General features: G+C 43.2%; 2 protein-coding genes across 2 annotated transcripts in view; one reads left to right on the top strand and one right to left on the bottom strand.

Moving 5' to 3' along the window:
* Window positions 1–23,330, bottom strand: part of LOC100870734 (dipeptidase 1) — a 72,370-nt gene that overhangs the window by 34,991 nt on the left and 14,049 nt on the right. The window lies entirely within an intron of this gene.
* On the top strand, window positions 335–4,021 carry LOC147658751 (uncharacterized). The gene is made up of 5 exons (XM_086908556.1): window positions 335–782; window positions 1,030–1,237; window positions 2,726–2,833; window positions 3,107–3,477; window positions 3,610–4,021. The coding sequence occupies exons 1-5, from the start codon at window positions 494–496 to the stop codon at window positions 3,981–3,983; spliced, it is 1,350 nt and encodes a 449-aa protein (XP_086764682.1). The 5' UTR covers window positions 335–493; the 3' UTR covers window positions 3,984–4,021.

Raw genomic sequence — 23,330 nt, 5'->3', positions numbered from 1 at the left:
TTCCACGCGTGCACAACCGTGTCTTAATTATCGGACAAACAGGTATATCCATCGAATACCTCCGTTTGATCCGATCTTGATCTTAATTCGCTTCGATCGGTTGTGGAACACGCTTGCCCCTCGAAAACCGTCTCGCGATCCAAAAATCGGAAATCGAGTTGTACGAGATTTCGACGCGGCTCGAAAATCGTTGAAATTGGAATCGAAGCCGAGTTCTCCAATTCGACAATTCTGATCAAGGATATCGCTTGGGAATTTCGAGTTCGCTCGAAGTTACTCGAAAACGTTTCGTGAAACAAGGAAAAATCTTTTGCTCTACGAAATCGAAATGATCGATGATGATACGACGCGTATCGATATAATAACGCTCGATACGTTTCTGTCATTTCGGAAATTCAAGCATAACCTGTGAATCATGTGAACACGGGGAAAAATTAAAATCGGTGAATAAATTTCCCTTTATCGATTATCCATTCGTTGCGAGAAAAACGGTATGTTTCGTTCGAAGGAGAAAGAAAAATTTACGATTAAACGGAATACGAATTTGAAAAGGAAAGAGGAGCAGGTTGTTCGGCCGAAAGGGAAAATCGAACTTTTCCCGCCGTTCGTGAAGAAGCTCGATCTCCCTCCCAAGAAACCGAAAGAAATTAAAATCATATTCCACGATGTCGATATCCCCGTGTGCGGCGAACCACGCTACGTTCTCGATCTCAGAGGGAAATACATGGTTTCGTGCAAGGAAGTCTGCACCTTGTGCGAGGATATCCTGCGCAAAGAAATAAGTGCGTATCCATTCGTTAACAACGATTCTGTATACGCGTGCAATTAAATCGAGAAAAGGACTATTTTCAATTTTCTTTTTTTCCTTCCTTCCTTCCTTCCTTCCTTCCTTTCTTCCTCGAAAAGCGAAAAGAAGAAGGAAACGGAGGATAGGGAGAAGTTTAATTGGCGAAACACAGTTACAGCTCGACGAGTGGAGCCCTTTCGAAATTGTTTATCGTTTATCCATGATTGGTTGGTTGGTTACAGTTACAGTGACAGATTTCGATATTCGATTGCCCAGCGATGTGGATGAGGAAGAGGAGGTGGTGGTGGAGGAGGAGGAGGAGGAAGTTAAAAAGGTAAAGGAGGAGATCTTCTGTTGGACGGATTTGTGCCAGCATCCGATAACGCATCCGGAACTGGACGAGCACGAGGAAATCGAGGGTACCACGCATCGATACGTGTCTCACAAAATGTAAAAAAAACATTTCCAAAATTTATATTTATTCACGTATTTTAAACGATTTAGAGACACGCTAAACATTCGATAGCTATTTTACAATATCGCCCTCGAATTCGCGATTCCCGTGTTTGATAATCGAGTACAGAGAGAAAGAAAGGATTCGAAATTAATCGAACGTTCTCAGAGAAGATCTCGACCGAGAGGAGTTTAATCGTTTTATCGACAAGAATCGAATCGAAATATACCCGATGGAGAATTTTTCTTTCCACCAATTTCGACAGAAGCCGCACCACTTCCGTATAATTGACCGGTCGCAGCTTACGTTTCTCCCGCAATTTCCGTTTCCACCACGGCTCGAGATTCTCGTTTAGAGATAGAGCCAGGAGACGAAAGACCCTTCTATTCGAAGGGTTTCGCGGTGGAAAGAAACTCGTCTCGCGCGGGTAAACAAAACCAGGTAAAGCTAAAGCTAAAGCTCACCTACTTCGTTATTTACCTCTCGATGCATCGACTCTGTCGACTCGCCATCCACAGTGGTCGGATAATTCGTTCGCTTAGAATGTACGAGTCGTTAATTCGGGATGCAATTTGTTGGAGAGCTTGAAAACGTATCCAACTTTTGTTTTCATATGCTTCGATTTTGAAATTCATTCATTTCAAGAAGTCAAAGACAATTATTTACGTACGGTATAACAAATTGTAAACAATTTTTGTTATTATATATCGAACTGTTGAGAGGTGAACCTCGACAATGCAACCTATTAAGCATTATGCAACTGTAAATGATGATGTTTCTCGGGAAATTGGAACACGAGAATTTAAGACGGCATTGATAAAGGAATAATTGCCAGATGTTGACAAAAACATCGGTGATTGAGAACGGTCGATTAAACGAATTTGGATTAAAAGGAAAAAAAAATCCTTTTAGAAAAAAGGAGCTGGTCGAGCTAGAATCGCTTTCGCGAAAGATCGTTTGGATTGGACCGCGAGAACAATGGTCCAAAGTAATTTTTAATCTGATGGAAAGACTTAGACGTCGTCAACAAAACCAACGATAATACAAAGACATCGTTATGTTTATTTAAATATATAGTAAAAAGGGTACCATACGCGGAAAGATATAAAGAGAAAAAATATGAATTGTTCAAAATAATCGACAACAATCTTCCGATCTGAATTTCATCGAAATGTTATGGATCGACGTGGAAAATCAAAAGAAGAATTGGAATAATCGTATAAAAGGGTTATTGAATATTAAGGTACTACTCGTAAGTTTAAGGTGATGACATAAAAATATGTAGCGTTCGACGGTAATAAACGGTATTCAACGTGAATTTTTGTTAAATTCTCGAAACAAATAAAAACTTGTCGAGTAAGTACAATGGAGTACAAGATGAAGATTGAGATTTTGAGAAAAGACTTGATTATTTTTTTTTTAATATCTTTTCAAGAGATGGATCAACGTGTAAATAGACGTAACGAATGACGTTTTCTACGCAGATACGTGTCGCCCGATCAAATTCCAAGGCCGAGACGTTTCCAGCGCCGTTACAAGGACATTTATTACTTCGTGATGAGCTTGCCTAAAAAGCCTCCGTCTCCCGTCAGGTTCGTACAACCGAAATTCTCCCTTCTACTCTCTTTCTATCTTTCAAAAACTCGCCCGTCAAAATCGAGAATCTTGTGTAAAAAAGTAGTGCAAACTTTCTCAAAATTAACGAGAATATATATTTCGACGAGGATATATATCCTCGGGAAGGAGATAAATTATTCAAGTTTCTCGCGCCTTCTCCCCTCTTCCTCCTCTTCCTTCTTTTTCGAGCGCAAAAAAAAAAAAAAAAAAAAAAAGAAAGAAAAAAAGAAAAATGCTTGCAATCGCAGGAAGAACCCGAAACGATTCGATCTGAAGGGCGCGTACGAGGAGTGGTATCGGAAGGAGAGCGAGAAAAGGGAGAGGAAGATGTTGGAGGAGTCGAAGAAACGAGTCTCGAACACGTTGAAGGAATTGGCGGAGAGGAAGGAGTTGCAGGAGGACTCGATCGTTTCCGTGGCCCTTCAGGCGGTGTACGATCAAATCTTGTTGACGTTGACGGAGGCGAAAATCAGTACGGACTTTCACACGTTCATTAACGTAGCCCTGATCTGGGCCCTGTCCGAGCTCGAGCTTTTCGACCACGATTTCGAGCAGTATTTCAAGACCGGATTAACGATCACCGGATTACCCGAGGATTTCATGCTCTGCAGCTTCACCCGTAAGCTCTTCACTTTTCACCATTCCATAAAATAATTCAACGATTGCTCCCCCTTTTTTTCGAATTTTTCTGTAACTCGTGATGACAATCGATGAGATCCTCTGTCTAATATAACGATCGATTTTAACGCAGGCAAAAATGTTCTGGACATCATAAAGGAAGGGGGGATAAGGAAGGTTCTGTTGACCGTGTATCGAGTGCCGTTCAGCTCCAGCATACACACGACTTTGCATCCTCGTTTGCCGTGGGCGTACATAGGGCCCTCGCATCAGCAGGGCCACGCCAAGTTCTATCCGAACACGATCGAGAGAATCGGGGAGATACTCGGCGACAAACCGGACTTCGACTCCACCTACATCTCCGACGTCATATGTTTCCACTTCATGGACGTCTCGGAAGAGTCTTACATCGCGTACAGAAGGAAAATATACCTGTTCGAGTTGAAGGGCATCGTCGATCATAAATTGACCGAGAATTTGTTCCTTCAGTTGGTCCACTTTATATGAATCGAAGAAAATAAAGGCAAGATTCCCGTTTCCCTTTCCTTCGATCCGCGTCTTTCCTCGAAGGCGAAGAAGACGAGACGAAATTTAAAATAATAAGAGAGAAGGAGAACAACAACCCTCCTTTTCGATCGAAATCGAGAGAAGGAAAAGAAAAAAAAGAAGAAGAAGAAAAGTTTGGTCCACACACACACACACACAAGGGTGATCGCTCGTTGTCTCTCGCTCCTTCCATTTCCTCCATTTTCCGGGCATTCGTCTTCTCGACGGTGGCGAGAAGCCACGTTTGTCGTGTTCGTAAAAATACACTCGCGCGTGGGTATAAGGTGAAATCGAATTCCTTCCGAGCAAACTTCCTTTCTCCCTTTCTCCCTCCAATCGAGTCTCTCCTCCCCTTTCGAGGAGGAGGAGGAGGAGGAGGAGGAGGTTTCTCCACAGATCCCATTTATCGAAATTTTATCGTTAACGGAGAGCAGAGTAGCAGTAAACGCGAAATTTCGATCCATTAATCTTTTTCATCCCTCTTCGACGAGCGGAGGAGGGATGAAAGATCGGGTGTAAATAAGTGGGGGCGAAGGAAGAAGGATCGCGACACCTGCGAGTGGTCCTTCGAAGCGATAGATCTTGACGTAATTTCACCGCTGAATCAGCAACCACCGCTGCGAGTGGAAGCTCGTGAAGTGGAAAGTCCATTAACCGACATCCTGTTGCCTGCCTTTTCCTTTTTTTCCCCCTCCCCCTCCCCTTTCTCCTCACCTACTTCGCCGCTCCACACGACCTTCCATCACGATAATACGGGGAGGAGAGTCGTGGTAGCTCGCGGTCGAGAAGATTAGGTTCGAGCTCGCCAGCCTAATAGAATGGATGCCGCTGGCAAAGGCTTCCCCTCGTCGATGGTCCAGATATCGAAAATTGAAAGACTCTCCCTTGTAAAGTCCGACCTGTTAATCCTGCGGGAAGAAACCGAGACGTTTCTCTATTTCTCTCCCCCTCCCCCCCTCCCTCTCCTTTTTCCTTTTGGAAAAAGCTTCTGCGAAGCTTCTAATCGTCGAAATGTATAACAAAAGTTTGGAATGATTTTCTCCCCCGACTTTTCTAATTTCGACAATCGCAAAATGAATTGAAACGTTCGCTACGAAAAATCCATCCATCGAGTGAAAAAAAAGGAGGGAGAATCAGCGGGAAGCGTGTCAATTAAACCAAGCACATGAATCAAGCCGCGTTGCACCGATTAAATCTAGGCAAAGTGTCGAGACAGTGACAAACCTGTCTCCATTACTCGAAATCACATCGTATCGATCCGATTCCGCGGCGAGAGGATTGATGACACGGATCCTTCACGGTTCGATATTCCTTTATATAGATCGGGCAAGCCTCTCTCAATCCTTTTTCAACGATTTCACGAGCATATTCATATTTTGAAACGTACGAAGAAAGAAAATTTGTCGAATAACAAAGTCTATTATTATTATTATTTCGTTTCGTGTATTGATATTTTAATAACGAATTAATCGCCAAGATGGATCCTTATTCTTATTATTTTTCACCTTCTCTTACCACATTTCTATCGTATCATTATCATTTTCTTCAAATTAGAAATAATTTCGTTATTTAACAACGAAAAACTCATCTCGAACTAATATACACACATTCACATTTTTAAACACAGCTTAGAAATTTATAATTTCGCGAAGCGATATTTAAAGAAAATCGAACGTAAATAAATATCGTCGCCGTTTGAATCGATCCAATCTCTCGAGTTATCGAACTCGACTGGTGGATCGAGAGTCACCAAAGGGTTAATCCATTCTCGCGAGGGAAAAGAGTTCTCCTTGTAGCGCGTGTTCAGAGGTTTCGAAGGGGCCGGGTTAATTGTTTAAAAGCGTGCCACGTATCGGGAAGCCGGTTAAGAAGCAAATACCAAGTTACCAAGTAATAATTAATGCACGTGCATGGCAGGGTAGCGCGAATTATTCGCGCACGTTCAACTCTAAACTCGATTAAAGTTAATAACGGCGATGCGGCTCGACGATTTCAATCCCCCTCGCTCAATCGGTCTAGAAATAAATTTACGACGAGTTCCTTGGCCAAGCTTCTCCCTTTTCCCCGAATTTTGCGCAGAAAAATCATAGCGAGACACGAAATAATTCGACACAGTCTGGAGAAACTTGAACTTGGTGAATTTCTTAAAATGATTTCATACATTTTACGTATCTTTACGTACGAAGAAAGAAAATTTCCCGAAGAATATTTTCATCACCGTTCGTCATTTAATAACGAAACTCAAACTTAGGAATCTATTCACGAAAAAAAATCGAGCATAAATAAATATCGTTCGAATCGAAAAATCTATCCATCACCGAAATTCGTTCGACCGAAGCGGGCTGCGACGACTGCCCCTCGATAAATATTCACGCGAAGCTTGGCCTGTCGTTTACAACGACCCGAAGAGCCTGTTCGAAATCGATGATGGAATCGTTCCCTCCTCTTTCTTTTTACGTAAGGGCGAAAACTAAAAGGAAAAGCTGGCAGCAGCCGTTCCTCGTCAAAGCTTGCCAGCAACCGACTAATATCGGATGGGATAATTTTTTCCAGAGTAAGTTTCCGTTTCTGGGTTACTGGCTGGAATCCAGTTTGAAGGAGGTTTCGAGTGATCGGACGCTGAGAGATATTCGAGAGGGGGGGGGGGGAATTAGATGAGAAAAAACGAAGTTTTGGAAGATCGGCTTTCCCTCGACTCGACGAACGAGAGAGAGAGAGAGAGAGAGAGAGCGGCCATTCGAGGGGGATATAATCGAGGTCTAATAGGCGAATTTCCCCTATACACCCGCGCTTTCACGGTAACGCGTTACATTTTAATCCGGTATTACGGCGCTGACTGTACATCATAATCTCGGATCGAGCAACCGTGGCTAAATGCGTTGCACGTGTAGCGGCGGTCACTCCCTCCCCTAACTGCAACTAACTGTCGTCCTCTCTTCCTTTCCCACATTTTCCTCTCCGCCCGTGATCAAACTTTGAATTTACGCGCGTGAAGCCGCGAAAAAGGATTAAACACTGACTAACTTTCGATATTTTTAACCCTTTCCTCCTCGTGTAACGCTTGGTCGGCGATCAAGAGGTTTGACAGCCGTGAGAAAATTATTTGTATTTCGGCGGATCGTCGCTGAAATCTGTCTTCCATCTGGCTACTCGAGATTGCGAGTCTTGGTTTTCCCTTCGATCCTTGCATTTCGTGAGAATGGAGCGAGGTCATCATTTCCAAGATGCGACTTGTAAATAATTTATTGTTGGGCACACAATTTTTTTTCTACACAACCGAAAAATTGACCGATAATTTCGAGAAACGAAGCCACAGAGATTCTTTTCGATGAAATTTTCCGCTCGTTGTGGGTTTTTGCGGTGCAACAAGAAGCCGGAATACGAGCCGACACGCGACCAGCCGGCTGGTTCACGCGAGGTAACAAATTGCCGGTAATGAGGCTAAATACGTTTCAGCATTTATCATCCGCTCGCCGTTGTTAATGGCGATCCCGCAGCTGTCGTTCAAGTATCCCGATCAATGCCGAGGGAAACGACACCCGCTTTCTAATTCAAAAATTGAGAATAGATTATAACCCCGTGAAAAAGTAACCGTTTAATTTATAATAGAGATGGAGCGGAGATTCGGGTATCGGGCAGGGAGCCGAGTTACAAATGTATCAGATTGTAGAACGGCGTATTAACAGCGGTATAGAATTCAAGCGGTAATAGCAATAGGGTCAACAGTAATGGTATCTAACAGATTACACGTACTACGATAATGACGAGGATCGGCCAACAATCACCCGATATCGCGTTTACTCGTATCGATAAGATAAAATCGTGTCGATAATCCGTGTACGAATCAATATTTTAATAATACACACACACACACACGAAATTCGTATATTTACGTACACGAAAAGATCCAAACCTTGCTGCCCCCCGCTTAAAAACTCGATCATCCTAAATTTCGGGTTAACATTCCACACACACACGCGTACACGTGGGAGAAAAAGTTTCGCTGCTCGACCCAACTTTTCACCTTCTTATCTGAAACTTGTGTATAATTCGGCCCGGTCAGAAAACGTGGAAAAAACTCGACCGCGATACGAGAACAGAAGAAGAAGATTTGAGATTCGGTCTCAATTTACGTATCGACAGTTCCAAAAGTCGTTATCATCCTCCTCGAGGATATCGATAAATCTATAATATCTCGTTATTTCGTTCGTAAAGATTCTCTTGGTGCAGGAAATACAATAAAGACGATAACGATAATACATCCTTTCCTCCTTTCTCGTTTCATAAACGTTTCCGGAAATAAGAAGGTTTGGATCGCAACCGAGCCGAATACATCCTCGATACAACGCGGTTCCATCAACGAGAAGATCGTGCTGGATATTTTCGCGCTTGCCAGCCATCAAGCGCGGGGGAGGATCCTCGTAATTGACATTCCCGGGGAACGGTTAGAGCCGGGACATTTTCCAGCTAGGAATGCGCGATAACGGGTAATGAAACGAATAAGGAAATTTCCTTTGGCACGGAGAGGAGATTGGGAGGAGGACAGGTGAAGGTGGGGGAGGAGGGTGAAATTGCTTGTCCTCGCCCTTTAACCCCGAGGTTCGAGGTCTTTATTCGCGCGAAATAACAGAGGAGCCGGTGAAATTCCGGGGAGGATAGGTGAAAGCAGGGGAAGCGTTTCGAACGCGTGATAAAATTTTTCTCCAATAATACGAGGAACTCGATTCGAAACTTTTCCACCCTGTTTCGAGCGGAGACAACGTGGTTGGGCTCGAGTCGAAAAGGTCGAGTCTGGCCGGATCTCGCCGGTATCGATTTTGATATTGTTGCCGGGATGTTGTTGCACGCGGCCGCCTCCAAACGAATCGAAGAACGGCCGTGCAACCGACGCGTCGTCGTCTCAACTGATTTATACGGGGCAGAGTTAAGGGGGGGGAGGCGTTTCCTTTTCGAATTTGTAAAGAATAATAACTCTTTTCCCTTTACATTCGACACATTAGATTCGTAATATACAAATTGTCCAATCCATGTATTATCGTTAATTTGATTTAATTTAATCCACATTTAAAAAACTGCAACTTCGTTTCCTTCTTTTACTCCTATTTGTTAATCTTTTTTCCATTTTATTTCATTAAGTATTTTACACGTCGATTCGATTTTCTTCCGTATTTTCTTTCCTCCAAAACGATAAATCTCCGCAGCAAGCTCAAAAATAATTCGCAGGCTTATAAAGGATCATCTGCCGGCTCAAATATTTAATCATTTCCCTACGCTTTGCTCGAATAACGAAAACCATCCGCTCCACCGACTCCAACTCGCTCGAAAAATTTCGACGCTGTTTCGAACAATCCATCGGTTAAAAATCGAAAATCCACGTTTTCGTTTTATCCCAAGGATCGATCTCGTAAATAAAAGAATTTTCAATCTGCTCTCCCTCCGCAATCCCTGTCTCGCAATTTCCACGTCCGAATATTTTTTTCTTCTTCCTCCCCTCTTCCTCCCCGGGAGATTCATAACAGTTTTTGACCAACTTTTACGATCCGCGATGAAACGAATGGCCGATGATATTTTTCACGCTTGTTTCGGCCGTGAACGGGAGGAGAGAGGGGGGGAGGCAAGGGGGGGGGGGTTGTCGGCCGACAGGAAATACCGCCGCCGGTTGCAAGAAATACGATGGAAGATAATCGACGGGGAAGAAATACGCGCCCGCGTTTTATGCTCCTTCTTCTTACGAGTCCACCCTTAACGAGCCACCCAACTTTCTCCTTACCCGTCGCGTTTCGTTTCGGGTGACGCGCCATCATCCGCCAAAAACCATCTCGTTTCTCGCTTTGTCACCCCTCCTACCCACTAATTCTCGCCGTGTTTTACGAGAGAGATAAACAACGGGATGGAAAAACACTTGGACTAGTTTCTTCGCTCTTCGAGTTTTACAACCCCTCCTCGCTCCATGTTTTCGAGTCGCGTAATAATGATTTTTCTCTCCCTCGCATCGAATATCTCGCTTCGAACTACTCGAAGCGAGTTAAAGAAGCGTTCGGACTCCTCTTTTGAAAAATCGTTGTATTCGACGATCCCGTGAAGCAAGGTGAATTAAATTTTCCACCGCTGTGACGAAGAAGGAAAAAGGTGAGGTAATGCAGTTACTGAAAAGAAGGGAATCTCATTGCGCGAACAGACCTCTGTCATCGAGATGACGCGGTATCTTTCATCGAGGAGGAGGGCGCGGCCGACGCAACGTTCGATTTTTCCCTCCTCCCTTCTTCCCTATTTACGCCGTCCACTATGAAATATTACCTCTGTCTCGCCGTGGTGAAAGAATACCCGTCGAATAAAAACGAGAGAGAGAGAGAGAGAAAGCTCGCCAACCGTTTCATCGCGGATCCTGCGTCCGCTTTCTGGAGGAGCGATCGCCGTCGGTGAATATTGCAATGGCCATCCTTTCTTAATTTTTCAACGCCCCTCCTCCTCCTTTCCTCCGTCGTTTTTTTGATTAGTCATCCGGTGTTTGCTCGATAATCGCGAACCGAGGATAAATTTCACCGACCCCTCTCTTCTCACCCCCTCGAAGAATCTCGAATCTTTTCCATTCGAGATTAACGCGCATCTTTTTCTCCTCCTCCTTTTTTTTTTTTTTTTTTCTAAAAAGGGAAACAAAGTATAAAATAAAATAGAGATAAAACGGCGAACGTGCCGGAAGGGGACATCTCGAGCGCGCATGCCGAGGAAATGAATTACGAAGCGTGGATGGGGCGAACAGAAACGGCTCCCTCGGGGAATAGGAAAGGTTCTTCGTTCTTGCCTTTCGAACCTGGATCTTGCCTCTGACCCGTCACCGTGCAACAGGAGGATTAGAGATCGGAGGGAATTTGGGAAAGAGCGCGTATACGCTGTTATATATACCGAGAGCCCCTGATTTTATGGAACATTTTTCGAGCATTTTCCCTCTTTTCCCTCGAAAAATTTCAAAGTTTCTTCTTCTTCGATAAATAATCCTCCCTTAACCCTTGCCCAATGACGGCTGGCTTCCGTTTCATCGAAGGAGAAAGATAAAGAAAAGAAGAGCAAGAAAGAGGAATCGATAAATCGGTGGCAACTTTTTACGTACGCCAAGAATTTAATTACGCGCCTAGTCCCCTGTTTAAATAATCAATATTGGCGTAATAACGGTCGAAACGCGGAGGTCGATATCCCAGCTACTCGAGAAGAGCCGAGTTTCGAATAATAAAATGGATATCGGTGAAACTTTTTACTCTCCTTCCGACGTTTTCTTAACCCCCTTTTCCTTCCTTTTCTATTTTATACGACCCGAGTTGTCATTGTGCAACCGTCGTGGAAACGCTTTGATCGAACGCGCATGCGTGAAAACTTTTAATTCCATTCGCTTCCCTTCGCGAGAGGCCCTCGTTGAATCGCGGATTTCGAATTATTAAATTCCGCCCCCAACGAATTAAAAATCCTAGGAGGAAGGAGAATTTTTAAAATTCTTCTTCTTTCGTTTTTAATCGTTTTTGATCGATTGACTTTCGGAAAGATAGACGATTAACAATTTATACGAAATCTTTGTCGATGCTTTTTCGAACGAGATCTATCGTCAGCCGTTCTTTTTCTCCATCTTCTTTGATCCGGATAAAATCGCGGAGGCGTGATGCGCGCGGAAGCGGATTTTCCGAAGTACAATTAAAACTTTCTCTACTCGAAAACTCCACTTCGCTCAACAATTTTTACTCCCTTTGTAACGCGCTCGAGAATGACGTGTTGACACGTCATTTTTCTCTTTCGCATCGAACGAAAAGACAACAATCTATCTCTATCTCGATCGTGTACCCGCTCGGATCTTCGTGAAAGGAAGGAGGGAGGCGGCCTCGAACGGAAATATTTAACTTTTTTGTCCGATCTCGAGGCGAGAATCAAAGGGCGAGAACAAGAGTTTACTTTGTTTGCGCGCGAGTTTAGGTTATCGAAGGAACAATGCTTGGCGGCGCAAAGTGGAATTGTTCTTTGGGAACAATGAAATCGCGAACGGTGGGATTTTTCCTTTCATCGGGATTCAATTGTTATCTTCAATGGAACAACTATAAACAACAACGCGCGCATTACGTTAAAAAAGAAAAAAAGAAACTTATATATATATATATATATATATATATATATATATATATATATATATTTTAAAGAGAGATTTTTCAAAAGATTTCTAAAGGACGCGTTTCCATTCCCTTCTCGAAAGAAATTAAAACACGATTCCTTTCTTCCTTAAAGTAAAGTACACGCGTCTGGCAAGTTGGCCTCGCGTTAGATCAGAAGCGAACGAGGTCGACGTCTTGAGACGAGAGACGCCCTACCTAACTTTCCCCCCGGAAACTTTGCCTCCCCAATTCGATGAACAATAAACTTGCGCGCAAACTCGAAACCGTTTACGTACGCGACAGCGTCTCGTTTCGAAAAAAAAAAAAAAAAAATGTCAAACCAACGAACGTTATTACGTCGAGGAGGGGATGTTTGTTCCAACGAACGTGTCTGCAAGAGATCCACCCGGAACTTTGTTATAAAATAATACGCCTCCTCGACTCGAGGAAAATTGTATTCTCCTCTCTTTTTCACGCGCTTTTATCTGCTTTTCGGGATATATATATCTATATATTTATCTCCATCGATAACGCGAATTACGAAGAGAATTACTCTCGCTTCCTTCGCTCGGAAGACGGCTCGGATTTCCCTTCGACTCGGATATCCTCGTGGATAATTGACAATATCAATTACCCCGATACGAATTATATTTCGATAATCCGCGCAATTTCAGTCTCGGTTGAACGCGATCGATAAGCGAAATCGTAATTTTTCATCGGTTTAAAAGGGATTGGAAACAATTTTCAGATCGATCTTTGCTTTCATTTTAAATACGAGACAGCGTTTCTTTTCTATCATTGGATCGAAAGAACGTGACAAATTGGGAAAAAATTATATTATATTTGTAAATGGGTATGATACACTTTTGTAAAGGGGATACACTTTATGGGATTTAAAGTGTAATTGTTTAAAAGATGGAGTTTAAAAGTTGCGATTCCGAGTCGCTGGGGAGTCTCGCGGCTGACTATATACGAGTTTATTCTACTTGCGCGTATTCCTCTTTTATTTTCTCGTTTCGCGAACGAGAAAGAAGAAACGAGAAGAAGAAATGATGCTTTATAGCGGGGAGAGTACAATTTTTAGATTTTACTACGTTTTTATAGACGTTTTTCGAGAAATTAGAAGAAGAGGATACTTATAAATACAATAGAATAGAAACATTTCTTTCTCGCTTCGTTTAATTTAGAACGAAAAAGAAAAGAAAGAGTTATCGACTGATATCGTCGGGTTTCGAAAACGGGGAAAAGGAAAACGTGTAAATATTGTTTTTATACCATTTCCCAGTTCGTCGCATAAAAATGCAGGCGCCGTTTTAACGATCGTGGCAATTTCGACCGGTTCACCGGCGTTTTTTAACGGCAATCCGCACACCGTTCCGTTTCGTTCGATAACACGCGAGCCGGCGAGATGCATAGCCGTATTGCGTTCAACGTATGCACAAACATCCCTGATTAACACCCCAATTATACACAGACGCGCTCTGGCAGAGATTCGAATTCGTTGTCAACTCTCCTTCTTCTCCATCCGATAAAAAATTCCAGTTAAAATATCATTCGAATCCCTTCGCGCCCAATTTTCCAAAAAAGCGTGTACACCCTTCCCCCAATAATAAAGCGATTAGCTCGGACAGCTGCCGATCGATTTCGAGGACAGAAAGAACCGGGATAATCGAGCGGAAACGTTCCACAACTCGGACAATTTATCCAGCTCCAGTTGTCATTTTTCGCGATAATTCTATGCACGCTCGATACACTCGGGAAACCTTCCCCCGAGCGAATAATATCGTTAACCGCCCTCTGCGATTCGACGTCCCATCGATTTCGTCCAAAGCTGCCTCTCTAAACGCGAGTTTCATTAAAAGCTTCCTTCTTCCATTCCAACGAGGAGAAGGTGATCAAAGCTTCGTCCTAAATTCTACCAGAGATCCATCTTGTCCCGCTTCTTTCTCCGTGCATAAATTCGTCCTACGATCAAAAAAAAAAAAAAAGAAAAAGAAAGTTTCCTCTTTCGCCTCGAGAAGGAGCTTTCGCAGCCAGATATATAGAGATGTAAATCTGCTAGCTCTGCAACAGACCATTCTTTTTTCCCTTCCTATTCGAAACTCGGTAAAAGGTTTCTCGCGTCTCGTCCGATTTACGATAGAACGAGGCCAATTACCATGCGTTACATCCCCGACGAATTTTTCGAAAGAAGCGATATAAAACGATATCGACGACTATTATAATAATTCCATTATTTCGCGAATTAGATTCTCATGAAAAATTACGAAACATCACGCGGTCTCTTTCCACCCTCACGACTTTCTTCCTTTCCTTCTTACCTTCTTCTCTCTTTTCAGACATCTTTGTATGTCCCTCGAAATAGTTTTTTCCTCAGCTCAAACGGAATACGGTAGGACGGCGAAATCGAGAGTTTCTCGCAGAGGTGAAGGTGCCGTCTTACGCGAGAGCATAGGGACAATCGATAGGGATATTTTCCCCGCCATCTCGAGAAACGAGAGCGTTAACAGCGCGAATCTCTACTGGATGTTTTCCAAAGAAGGCGCCGCCTTTTTCCCCTTTGTTTTGCCCGTAATTACGGAAGGAGGGAGCGATAACTGCCCGGGGGAATTCCTTTTAGCCGGTCGAACAAACGGAATAGAGAAAACTGGGGCGCGTTCAAATATTCATTTTTTCTCGGATGGTCAAGACCGGCTTCTACTCCCTGAAAATAATAATTTATATTCAAAAGGAAGCTCGGTTACACTCGGTTTAGAACGGAACAGAAAAATTATGATTTCGAAAAACAAGGCGTGTAACCTTTTCTTCGTCTTCTCCTTCGTTCTCGCCGGGATAAAGCGCGGCAAAAGAGAAGCAGATCGACGAGGAAAAAAAAAAAAAAAAAAAAAGATTGGAAAGATTTTGGAAAATTATCGAGGCGCGTGCTTTCTCTTATCGCGAATGTATCATTTCTCATTCGGCCGCTATTATTGCGAGTGAATAAAGCCCAACTCGGCCCACCGTGTCGGCCATTAATAACTTTGCCGGACGTTGAAAGTGGTCGCGTCCCGGAACTGGTATTCGCGCCGTGTTAAAAAAAAAAAGTGTATTGTCGCGCGCTTTAATTAATCGCCCAATTCGCGATTATTAACGCTTTCTCTCTCTCTCTCTCTCTCTCTCTTTAAAGGAGGAAGATGAAGTATTTCTTTCGCGTTTAAATAAACCTTCTTCGAGCGAAGGTTGGCCATTGATCGCGCTTTATCCGAATTAATGCACAAACGCTCATCGGGCGGACAACGTTTCGTTCGGTCGAGAATGGATGTTTTCAACGGCGAGTATAAAATATACACGCGTTCGCGTTGTCAGTCCATAAATTTACGTCACCGTCGTCGAATTGTTGAACCACCGCGCCGGATCGATCAGATCTCCCCCTCCCTGTGGGCGAGAAATTTTCCAATGCTAAGTCGAAATAACGCCGCTTGAAAATTCCGTAAAGCGTTTTGTGGAGATCGTTGGACCCGAACGGATTGAAAAATCTCGAAAATTTGCTCGCGTGCTAATAAAGTAAGCTGACTTGTTAAGAGTAAGAAGGAGTAAAATGAATCTCGATGGAATAAGAATATCTGGATGCACTCGTCGAAGTCGATTGTTCCGCGGCGAAAGTGTCGAACAATTTCTCGAGGAAGGGAGATGTCGATCGATGAATGTCATATTTTATCCGCAAGCTAAAGTAGACGGAAATAGTAGAGAGTTGAAGTCACCGCCTTTTCCACGCTCTTCCGTGCTCGAGAGGATTAATTTCGATCGACGTTGATTAACGACGCGAAACTCTTTGTGAATCCGTCTTTCTTACGGCGTTTCGCGAATACGTGTAAAAATTTAAATTCGCGCAACGAAAAATACAGCCATCCGTTTACACGATATCGACGCGATATAAAAATATTCTTGGAGATAATTTCTCCTACAAACGCTATAATTAGCCTTCTCTCGAGCTAGCTGAACTTTGAACCGAAGAGAAAGATAAAGGTTAATTTAACGACGCGAAGATACTTCCGGCTTACTTCAAACTAACTGATGAAGAGGAAACAAGAGGAAAAGTTGTGAAATTTGTCGTCGCGAAATTAAATATCGATTCGATTCGAAATTGTTTAAAAAACTGATCGTTAGAGACGATCCCTTCGATTTTACGTTCTATACGCGACGTAGCCGCAGGTGGCGTCCCACTATTTTTGACACTATCGAGGATACCTTCGCGGGCAAAGCACAAGGGTTATCCAGCTCGACGGCGGGGAGAGGAGAAATTGAAAGTAGCAAGTTTTGAAATATTGCTATCGATAAAGTCTTCGAATCAACACGTGTTCCGTCGATAAATCCGCCGTGTTTGTAAACACGATATATCATTAAAGCGAATAAACGAAATATACGATTTGAAGAAATTTGTAAAAAAAAAAAAAATCAAAAGTTCGAATCGTAAGATAAGTAAGACTCGAACGAGAAAGTAGGATGATCGGCGTCCATAAAGTCGGCGTAACCGACTTTCGATCTCGAAATTCATCGTATTCGTGCGAAGATCGCGATAAATCTGAAGCGTCGAGATCTTATTAGTCGCGCGAAATTTATCGACTCGTCCCCGCCATCTCGATCGAACGGTTTACGACGCTTTCGACACCTGCTACCCGCTCTCTCGTCCATCCAAAGAGGCCATCGAACGAAAGATATGGAGAGAGCATTGGAGGGTGTCCTCCTCAAACTCGAATCGTTAAACTTTATGGCGCATCTTGCGTATTTACGAGGCGAAGCTCTCTTCGTAGTCGCCTCCTCCTTTAACGTCTGGACCAGGTAAAATCCTGTCTGCGGCAATGCAGATGGCGGCACTGCAGGCACGCGATCGAAAAGGAAGGAGAGAACCAGAATAGAAGAGGAGACTTGCTTGCTTCCAGACGAATTATTTATTTAACGGCCCTTCCTCCTCCATGGAATATGACTGGAGAGGATTATTGATAGGGCAACGTAGAAAAAGTTTGAACTCATCTTTTGGGAGTAGGATGGTGAAAGATTGGAAACGGATATATAAATCGCGTGGATAATTATGATCTCAACGCTGGAATTCGATGGAGCAAATTCAAATTCAAATCAGCAGAGGTAAGGATCGAGTTCGAGGCGGGTGAAGAGATTTATCGCCGTTACACCGCCAATTACGATAGACGATCTTTCTTAATCTGATTATACGCGCTTTCAGGATGGATAGGCTTTTAGAATTAATTCCATTCCGCGTTAACAGCCATCCTCTCGTGGCCTCCTCTCCGTCTTCTCCAAGACAACGCGTCGTCTCAATTTTTTCCTCCTTAGACGAACGAACCGAGAGAATAAGTTTCGTAAAAAATAAAAATACGCCCGTCCCGAAAAAGATCGATGAAAGGATCCGCGGGAATCGAAAAGACGGGGGGAAGGGGAGGGGAGGGGGAGGGGAGTGAAATTTCAGAAGCTCGACAGTGTTGGATTGCGGTCTTTCGTTCCTCGAAACGAGGAAGAATCGGTTCTCCTGTCCGATTACTCTCGCACTCGGAGGGACACTCGAGATTGAAATGAAAAACGTCGGCGATAAATCGTTGCACCGTGTCGGAACGTGATCGATTATCGTAACGGAAGACGATTAATTGTTTCGGAAATTGATCGCCGTCACAACGAGCCGAGAGAGAAATTATCGGGACGAAATTATTTCCCCTAAAATTATTCGAACAAAATCATCCGATCCATTCCGGCTGGAAATTCGAAATTATTCGAACCGCCGTTCCAAACATCTTCCACGGAGTTGAAGCGCGTAATCAACGAACCTCTCGAAATCTTGCTTCCCTGTTTATACCATTAACGCGTCTACAACCGCGTATGCAATCATCCATCGATTCGCGGTGCCATGATTTCCGAAAATCTGCTCGACTCGCTACAACCGAGTATTTATTTTCCAGTTGAATAGTTGGATCGAATTTTTCGATACGCTCGGTTGGATCGAGGAATTGGCGGGAAACATCGGTTAATCGGAAGTTGGCGCAGCCGAGAATTCATTTTACAATTTCATCCGCCGACACGTAAGCCGGATGCGCGGCACGATGCTTATCGCGCCGTGAATTTCGCGTGGACGGTTTTTACCCGTGGCTCGATACACAACTAACTCCCTTGGCGATCTTCCGAATGCTTATCCGCACATCCTTGTTTCGCGGCCGTATAACTCGACCAGAGTATATATATATATATATACGTATCCACTCGAACCGGTTACAATTGTTTCGAAAAGCGACGACTCTTGCCTCGGAACAATACTCATACACGCTCTTTTTAGAGTCGGTTAGAGTCCAAGGAAAGGAATATTAGAAGAATCGAAACGCGTCGCCGTCAACAAGATATAGAGGAACAAAACGACCCGACCAAATAAAAAAGAATATCTTTGTTCGATCGATTTCCGATAAACTCGCACAGCAGCATCGTCGATGAGAAAGAGAGAGATGTAATAGAAAAAAAAAAAAGAAAGAAAGGGAAGAAAGGGAGAAACGCGGATAGTGGAATAATAACGGCAGAGAAACGAGCGAAAAGGAAAGAGAGAGAGAGAGAGAGAGAGAGAGAGAGAGAGAGAGAGAGAGAGAGAGAGAGAAAGAGAAATAAAATAAGACGCGTTCCAGGTGTGCGCGTGTGTGGATGGGATAATTGTTATCTCGATGGGAATAGCCCGCGTGTAAGTTAGTTTTTTCCTGGCGCAACTCCTCTCTACTCCTCGTATCCCCTCGATGACCTTTACTTTCGCAAACGTCCGCCTGAATTACGTCCACGGTAGCCGGCCGTTCCTTTCTTTTCCTTAAAAAACTATAAGTTAATATTTCAGGCGGTGTATTCGCTACGGTGAGATTACGACTCTTTTTTTTTTTTCTTCTTCTTACTTTCCGCGTTTAATAGGCTCGTAAATCGTCAATTTAAAAACAAACGTGTAAATTTATTACATTCCATATAATCGATGGAAAAGCTTTTCAGAATTTTTTCAATCGATGTAAAACGCTCGTATAAGTGTTCGAGTTGTAAACGATTCGTTTAATTTAGAAACACAGGTGTCTGGCCAATCGTTGCGAAATTATGCGGAACACGCATAATTCGCATAATTTCGAGCTACATATAGATATATACACATTTCCCGTAACCCGATACCGTTTTGGTAATAAATTGCGCGGTTCTTCGCGCTCGTTAGCAGACAATTTACACGTTGTAACCGAGCGGTGATTCGTTTCGAAGGGACTCGTTAAACAGATACGCACACCCGCGCATATTCACCTGATTAATTCCACCACCGAGCGTTTCAATGATAATCAAGATTGATGCAATCGACGTTGGCGCGTCGATCTTAGCGATTTCAACGATCTAATTTAACCCTTTGCACTCGTGTATCGCCGTTGATTTTCAGATCTTCATTTATTTATAGAAAAATCTTGCAAGAAAAATAAAGGATAAAAGACGACATAAATTTTTTTATATAATTTGTTATATAAATTAGACTCACGCTATTATATATATATATATATACATTTATACACGCGCAATCACGCGAATATAGCCGACGAGTGGCAGGATGTAAATCCTATAAAATGTAATTTTTTCAATATCACTTTTACTTGTATCATTTTTACTTTTTCACAGTTGTTTTTTTTTATATATATTTTATCGAGTATCGTAATACAAGATCGTGTTTCCGAGAAAAATATTGGAGCGTTTATTCCTACGTGTTCTTTCCAATTGAGAAATTGGTTTTATTTATTTTTTTAAAAAATTTTGAAAAATCAATATATATATATATATATATATATATATATATATATACACATATTATATATATATATTTTCGTCGAACGAGTTGAACGTAAAAATTTGTGTAATATACTCGCAGAAAAATGTTTTCATTTTGATCGATATAACCCTCTTAAATATAAATACGAGTGCAAAAGCTCGTTTGGGAAAAATTGAAGTCTGTTCGATCGATCAGGTGCAGCAATTTAAAAGCTCGGATCGAACATCTCGCTGGCAATCGAATCTCCGCGCGCCTATTTACGTTTACGAAACTGGGGGGAGGCAAAGCACAAAGACGGAAACAATCTACGAGGTTGTCGCAACGTCAGCTCTTAAACAGCCACTCGAGGAACCGAGTTGGCTGCTCGCGACAGGATCAAAAGGCCATTTCCTTGGGGGGTCGATCGACAATCGATCGTGCTTTACGCGTCGCGATGGCCACTCGAGGCCACCACTTCACCGAGAAGAAACAAACCGCGTCCCTTTGATCCGCTCTTTTTCCGTCCCAACGCCTTCTCTCGCGCTGCTCCGCTAATGCCTCGGATAAAAATGATCTTCTCGCCACTTTTCTCGGTCTTGGCGAACAAAAGTTACGGCCTCGTTAAAGGGATCGATCTAATGAAAGGGCGGAGAAACGTCTCGAAAATTTCTCCCCCTCTGTGAATTTGAGAGGGCGTTGGCAATTCTGAAAACTTCTTACGTGTCTTCTCACGTAACATCTCCAAATTGAGCGTTTCGACGCGGTGCAAAAATCGCACGAATTCCCCGTGAGGATCTATCGGATAAAGCCAATTTATCGTAGAATTTTCGTGGAAGGAAAAGTTGCTTTACGATCGCGAGGAGAGCGAAAAGGGGGAAGGGAGAAGAATAAAAATTCGGTTCGAATTCGAGCAATCTCTCACGCCATTCAGCCGCGTGATATTTAGCCGACGAGTTTTATTCGAAGAAGTGTGAATCCGACCGCGTTAATTGTCCATCAGTTTTCTCTTCTTCGAAACGACGGGAGGATATTTCGCTTTAATCGTCAAGGATTGTTTCAACGAGTTGTTTTTTTTTTACGTTTTTTTTCAAGCATCCTTGTGGAAACGTTTAAATCTTCCACATAAATGTGTTAATTGTTTTCTCCGAGAGAATTAAACCAATCTTAAGATGTTGAACGAGCTTAGAAATGGAATCGAAGAAGGAAGCTTTCGTTAAGGAAGATGCCTCGGAATCATTCGCACGTTTCGCACGACTCGATGCATTATATATGTATAACGTGCATTCCATCCAGATCTGCAGCAATATTCGTTACCGACGCGTTCATGCATATGTAACACGTATTCGATCGAATATTTGAAAGAAAATACCCGTAGTCGAGAACCTTGTATCAAAGAAAGTACGTTTGTGTAAAAAAGAAAAGAGAGAGAGAGAGAAAAATATTGTCACTCGCGATATCGCGAAATTATATATCGATCCTGGCCGAAGCAGCAGCAGAAAATACGGAATGCCAAGTTTAGGGATCGAGTTTGAAAAATTTAATGGACATGTTCGTAACACTTTGGAGCGGATAGAGAGGAAAAAGTACGGCACAGTATCGATTTCAATTCTCCCTTCTTTCGCGGTATATTCTTAAAAAATTGTAGAGTATAGGAACGAGAGAAAATTGCTGCTATAAAATTGCGGTCATAGGCGACCTTAATGGAACTTACTATTTAACGTCCTAATTTACAGTCCTATTACGCCTCTTCTACCGACTACGTAACTACCCTTGATATAGTCCGCAAGGCCACGCCTATTAGCGCAACCGGACTATTAAGTCCTTTCTCGTTATCGTTATAAAATTCCCTTAAACTACGTTCACGCCAAATTCGTTGAACCACGCCTACGAGTCTGAGGATCGATGAAATTCGACATTATCGTCGAATAAACGACGAGCCTGTTCCAATATATAAACGCGGGGAAGAGTTGCAAGAAGCTGAAACCGTGTCGTCAGAGAAAAAAAGTTTTCGTTTCGACAAAGATTCGATGTCGCGGATACCGATGAAAAATTCGCAAAGTGCGAAATGGAGACTCGAGAGATGGAGACGAGTCGTGGTACACGTGTAAATATCCCGCGTGGGGATTTCCTTCTTGTTCTTATATCGCGCCAAGAATCCTTTCTTCGTTCCCCGGGGTCGGCTCCTTCTTTCCGTCCCTTGACCGGGAAACTGTAACTCAACCGACGTCCGAGAGGCTGGTTCTCGCGCGCACAAGGCAAGGAACGGTTGATAAATCGTGCCAGACGAAAATTTCGTTGATAAATAGAACGCCTCTCCAGCGAAATTAACAGTTATGGGGGGGAAGAAAAGCGAGGAAAAATGAGAAACAGGTTAGAGTTAGAATCGAGGGATCGTCGAGAAACGAGGAATCGACCACCCACGAGACACGAGCGGGACAGTTTGAAATCAGTTTCGCGACACGAAACTCCCGTGGGTGGGTGGTGAAATTTATGGCGTCGCTTAAAAATGAAAATTGATGGAAGGAGACCAAAGTTTAAATTCGAGGCCTCTTTGGAAGCCTCGTTCGAACGATTTAATTGCTCGATATTTTGTTTCGGATAACGTGGTGGAACGGTCAAAGGCCGTTTTAAAAATAGCTCGGCTCGAAATTCAATCTCCTCCAATTTCTTTAAATCGATCCCGCGCCAATGTTGCTCGTCGCGTAATCGATATTTCAACGATCGGCGGTGATTGGTCGTTGAAACAAGCGAACGGATTTTTAACGAGCACCGTTGATTAAAACGCTTCTACTAAATAATCCCGGTTAACCGAGGCGTTAGATCCATCAGGCCTCCGGGTTCTCGCAGATACCTGGACAAATTAATGACCATTGAATTCGCAACATTCCCCGGTGTAGCTACGAATTTGCACACGCCGCTAAGCACCCGCCGATACCCGTCCATCTGGCGTTCCCTCCATCGTTTTCCAATCACCCGTGTCGTTTCCGCGCTCCCTTTTTTCACACACAACGTTTCGAACGACTTCGCCTTCCTATCTCTCTATTCTTACATATACGGAATAGAAATAACGACAAATTGTCTCTGCCCGAAGTAGTCGTCGAACAAGCGCGGGCAAGCACGATACAGTCTCTCCTTTTAAAAATATCTCCCCTTTCGATAATAACGCGCTCGAAATTCTGCCGCGAGAATGAATAAATCGAATTGCTTCCGATTACTTTTTAATCGCGAGTCGGTCAACTTTCGGCAACGACGCGTTGCACTTGGCCCATCCACGCGCATGCGCGCACACACAAAATAGTAACGAATCGAGTTTCTCCCCGTCGATCTTAATTGCCGATTCGTTTTCACGGCCAAAAGCACGTTTCGAGCGTTATCTTGTCCAACGAGATAAATCTA

Source organism: Apis florea, unplaced genomic scaffold, assembly GCF_048593485.1.
Source record: "Apis florea isolate Af1SG1 unplaced genomic scaffold, ASM4859348v1 contig_1767_pilon, whole genome shotgun sequence".
Taxonomy (NCBI): Eukaryota; Metazoa; Arthropoda; class Insecta; order Hymenoptera; family Apidae; genus Apis; species Apis florea.
Note: the sequence above shows the minus strand (reverse complement) of the source record. Positions and strands in the feature narration are given on the sequence as shown.

Excerpts from the sequence above, each read along its gene's own strand:
- LOC147658751 (XM_086908556.1), top strand. The coding sequence starts at position 494 with ATGTTTCGTTCGAAGGAGAAAGAAAAATTTACGATTAAACGGAATACG. Across the intron at positions 1,238-2,725 it reads CGATACGTGTCTCACAAAAT|ATACGTGTCGCCCGATCAAA; the intron begins GTAAAAAAAACA and ends TTTTCTACGCAG. Across the intron at positions 3,478-3,609 it reads CATGCTCTGCAGCTTCACCC|GCAAAAATGTTCTGGACATC; the intron begins GTAAGCTCTTCA and ends ATTTTAACGCAG.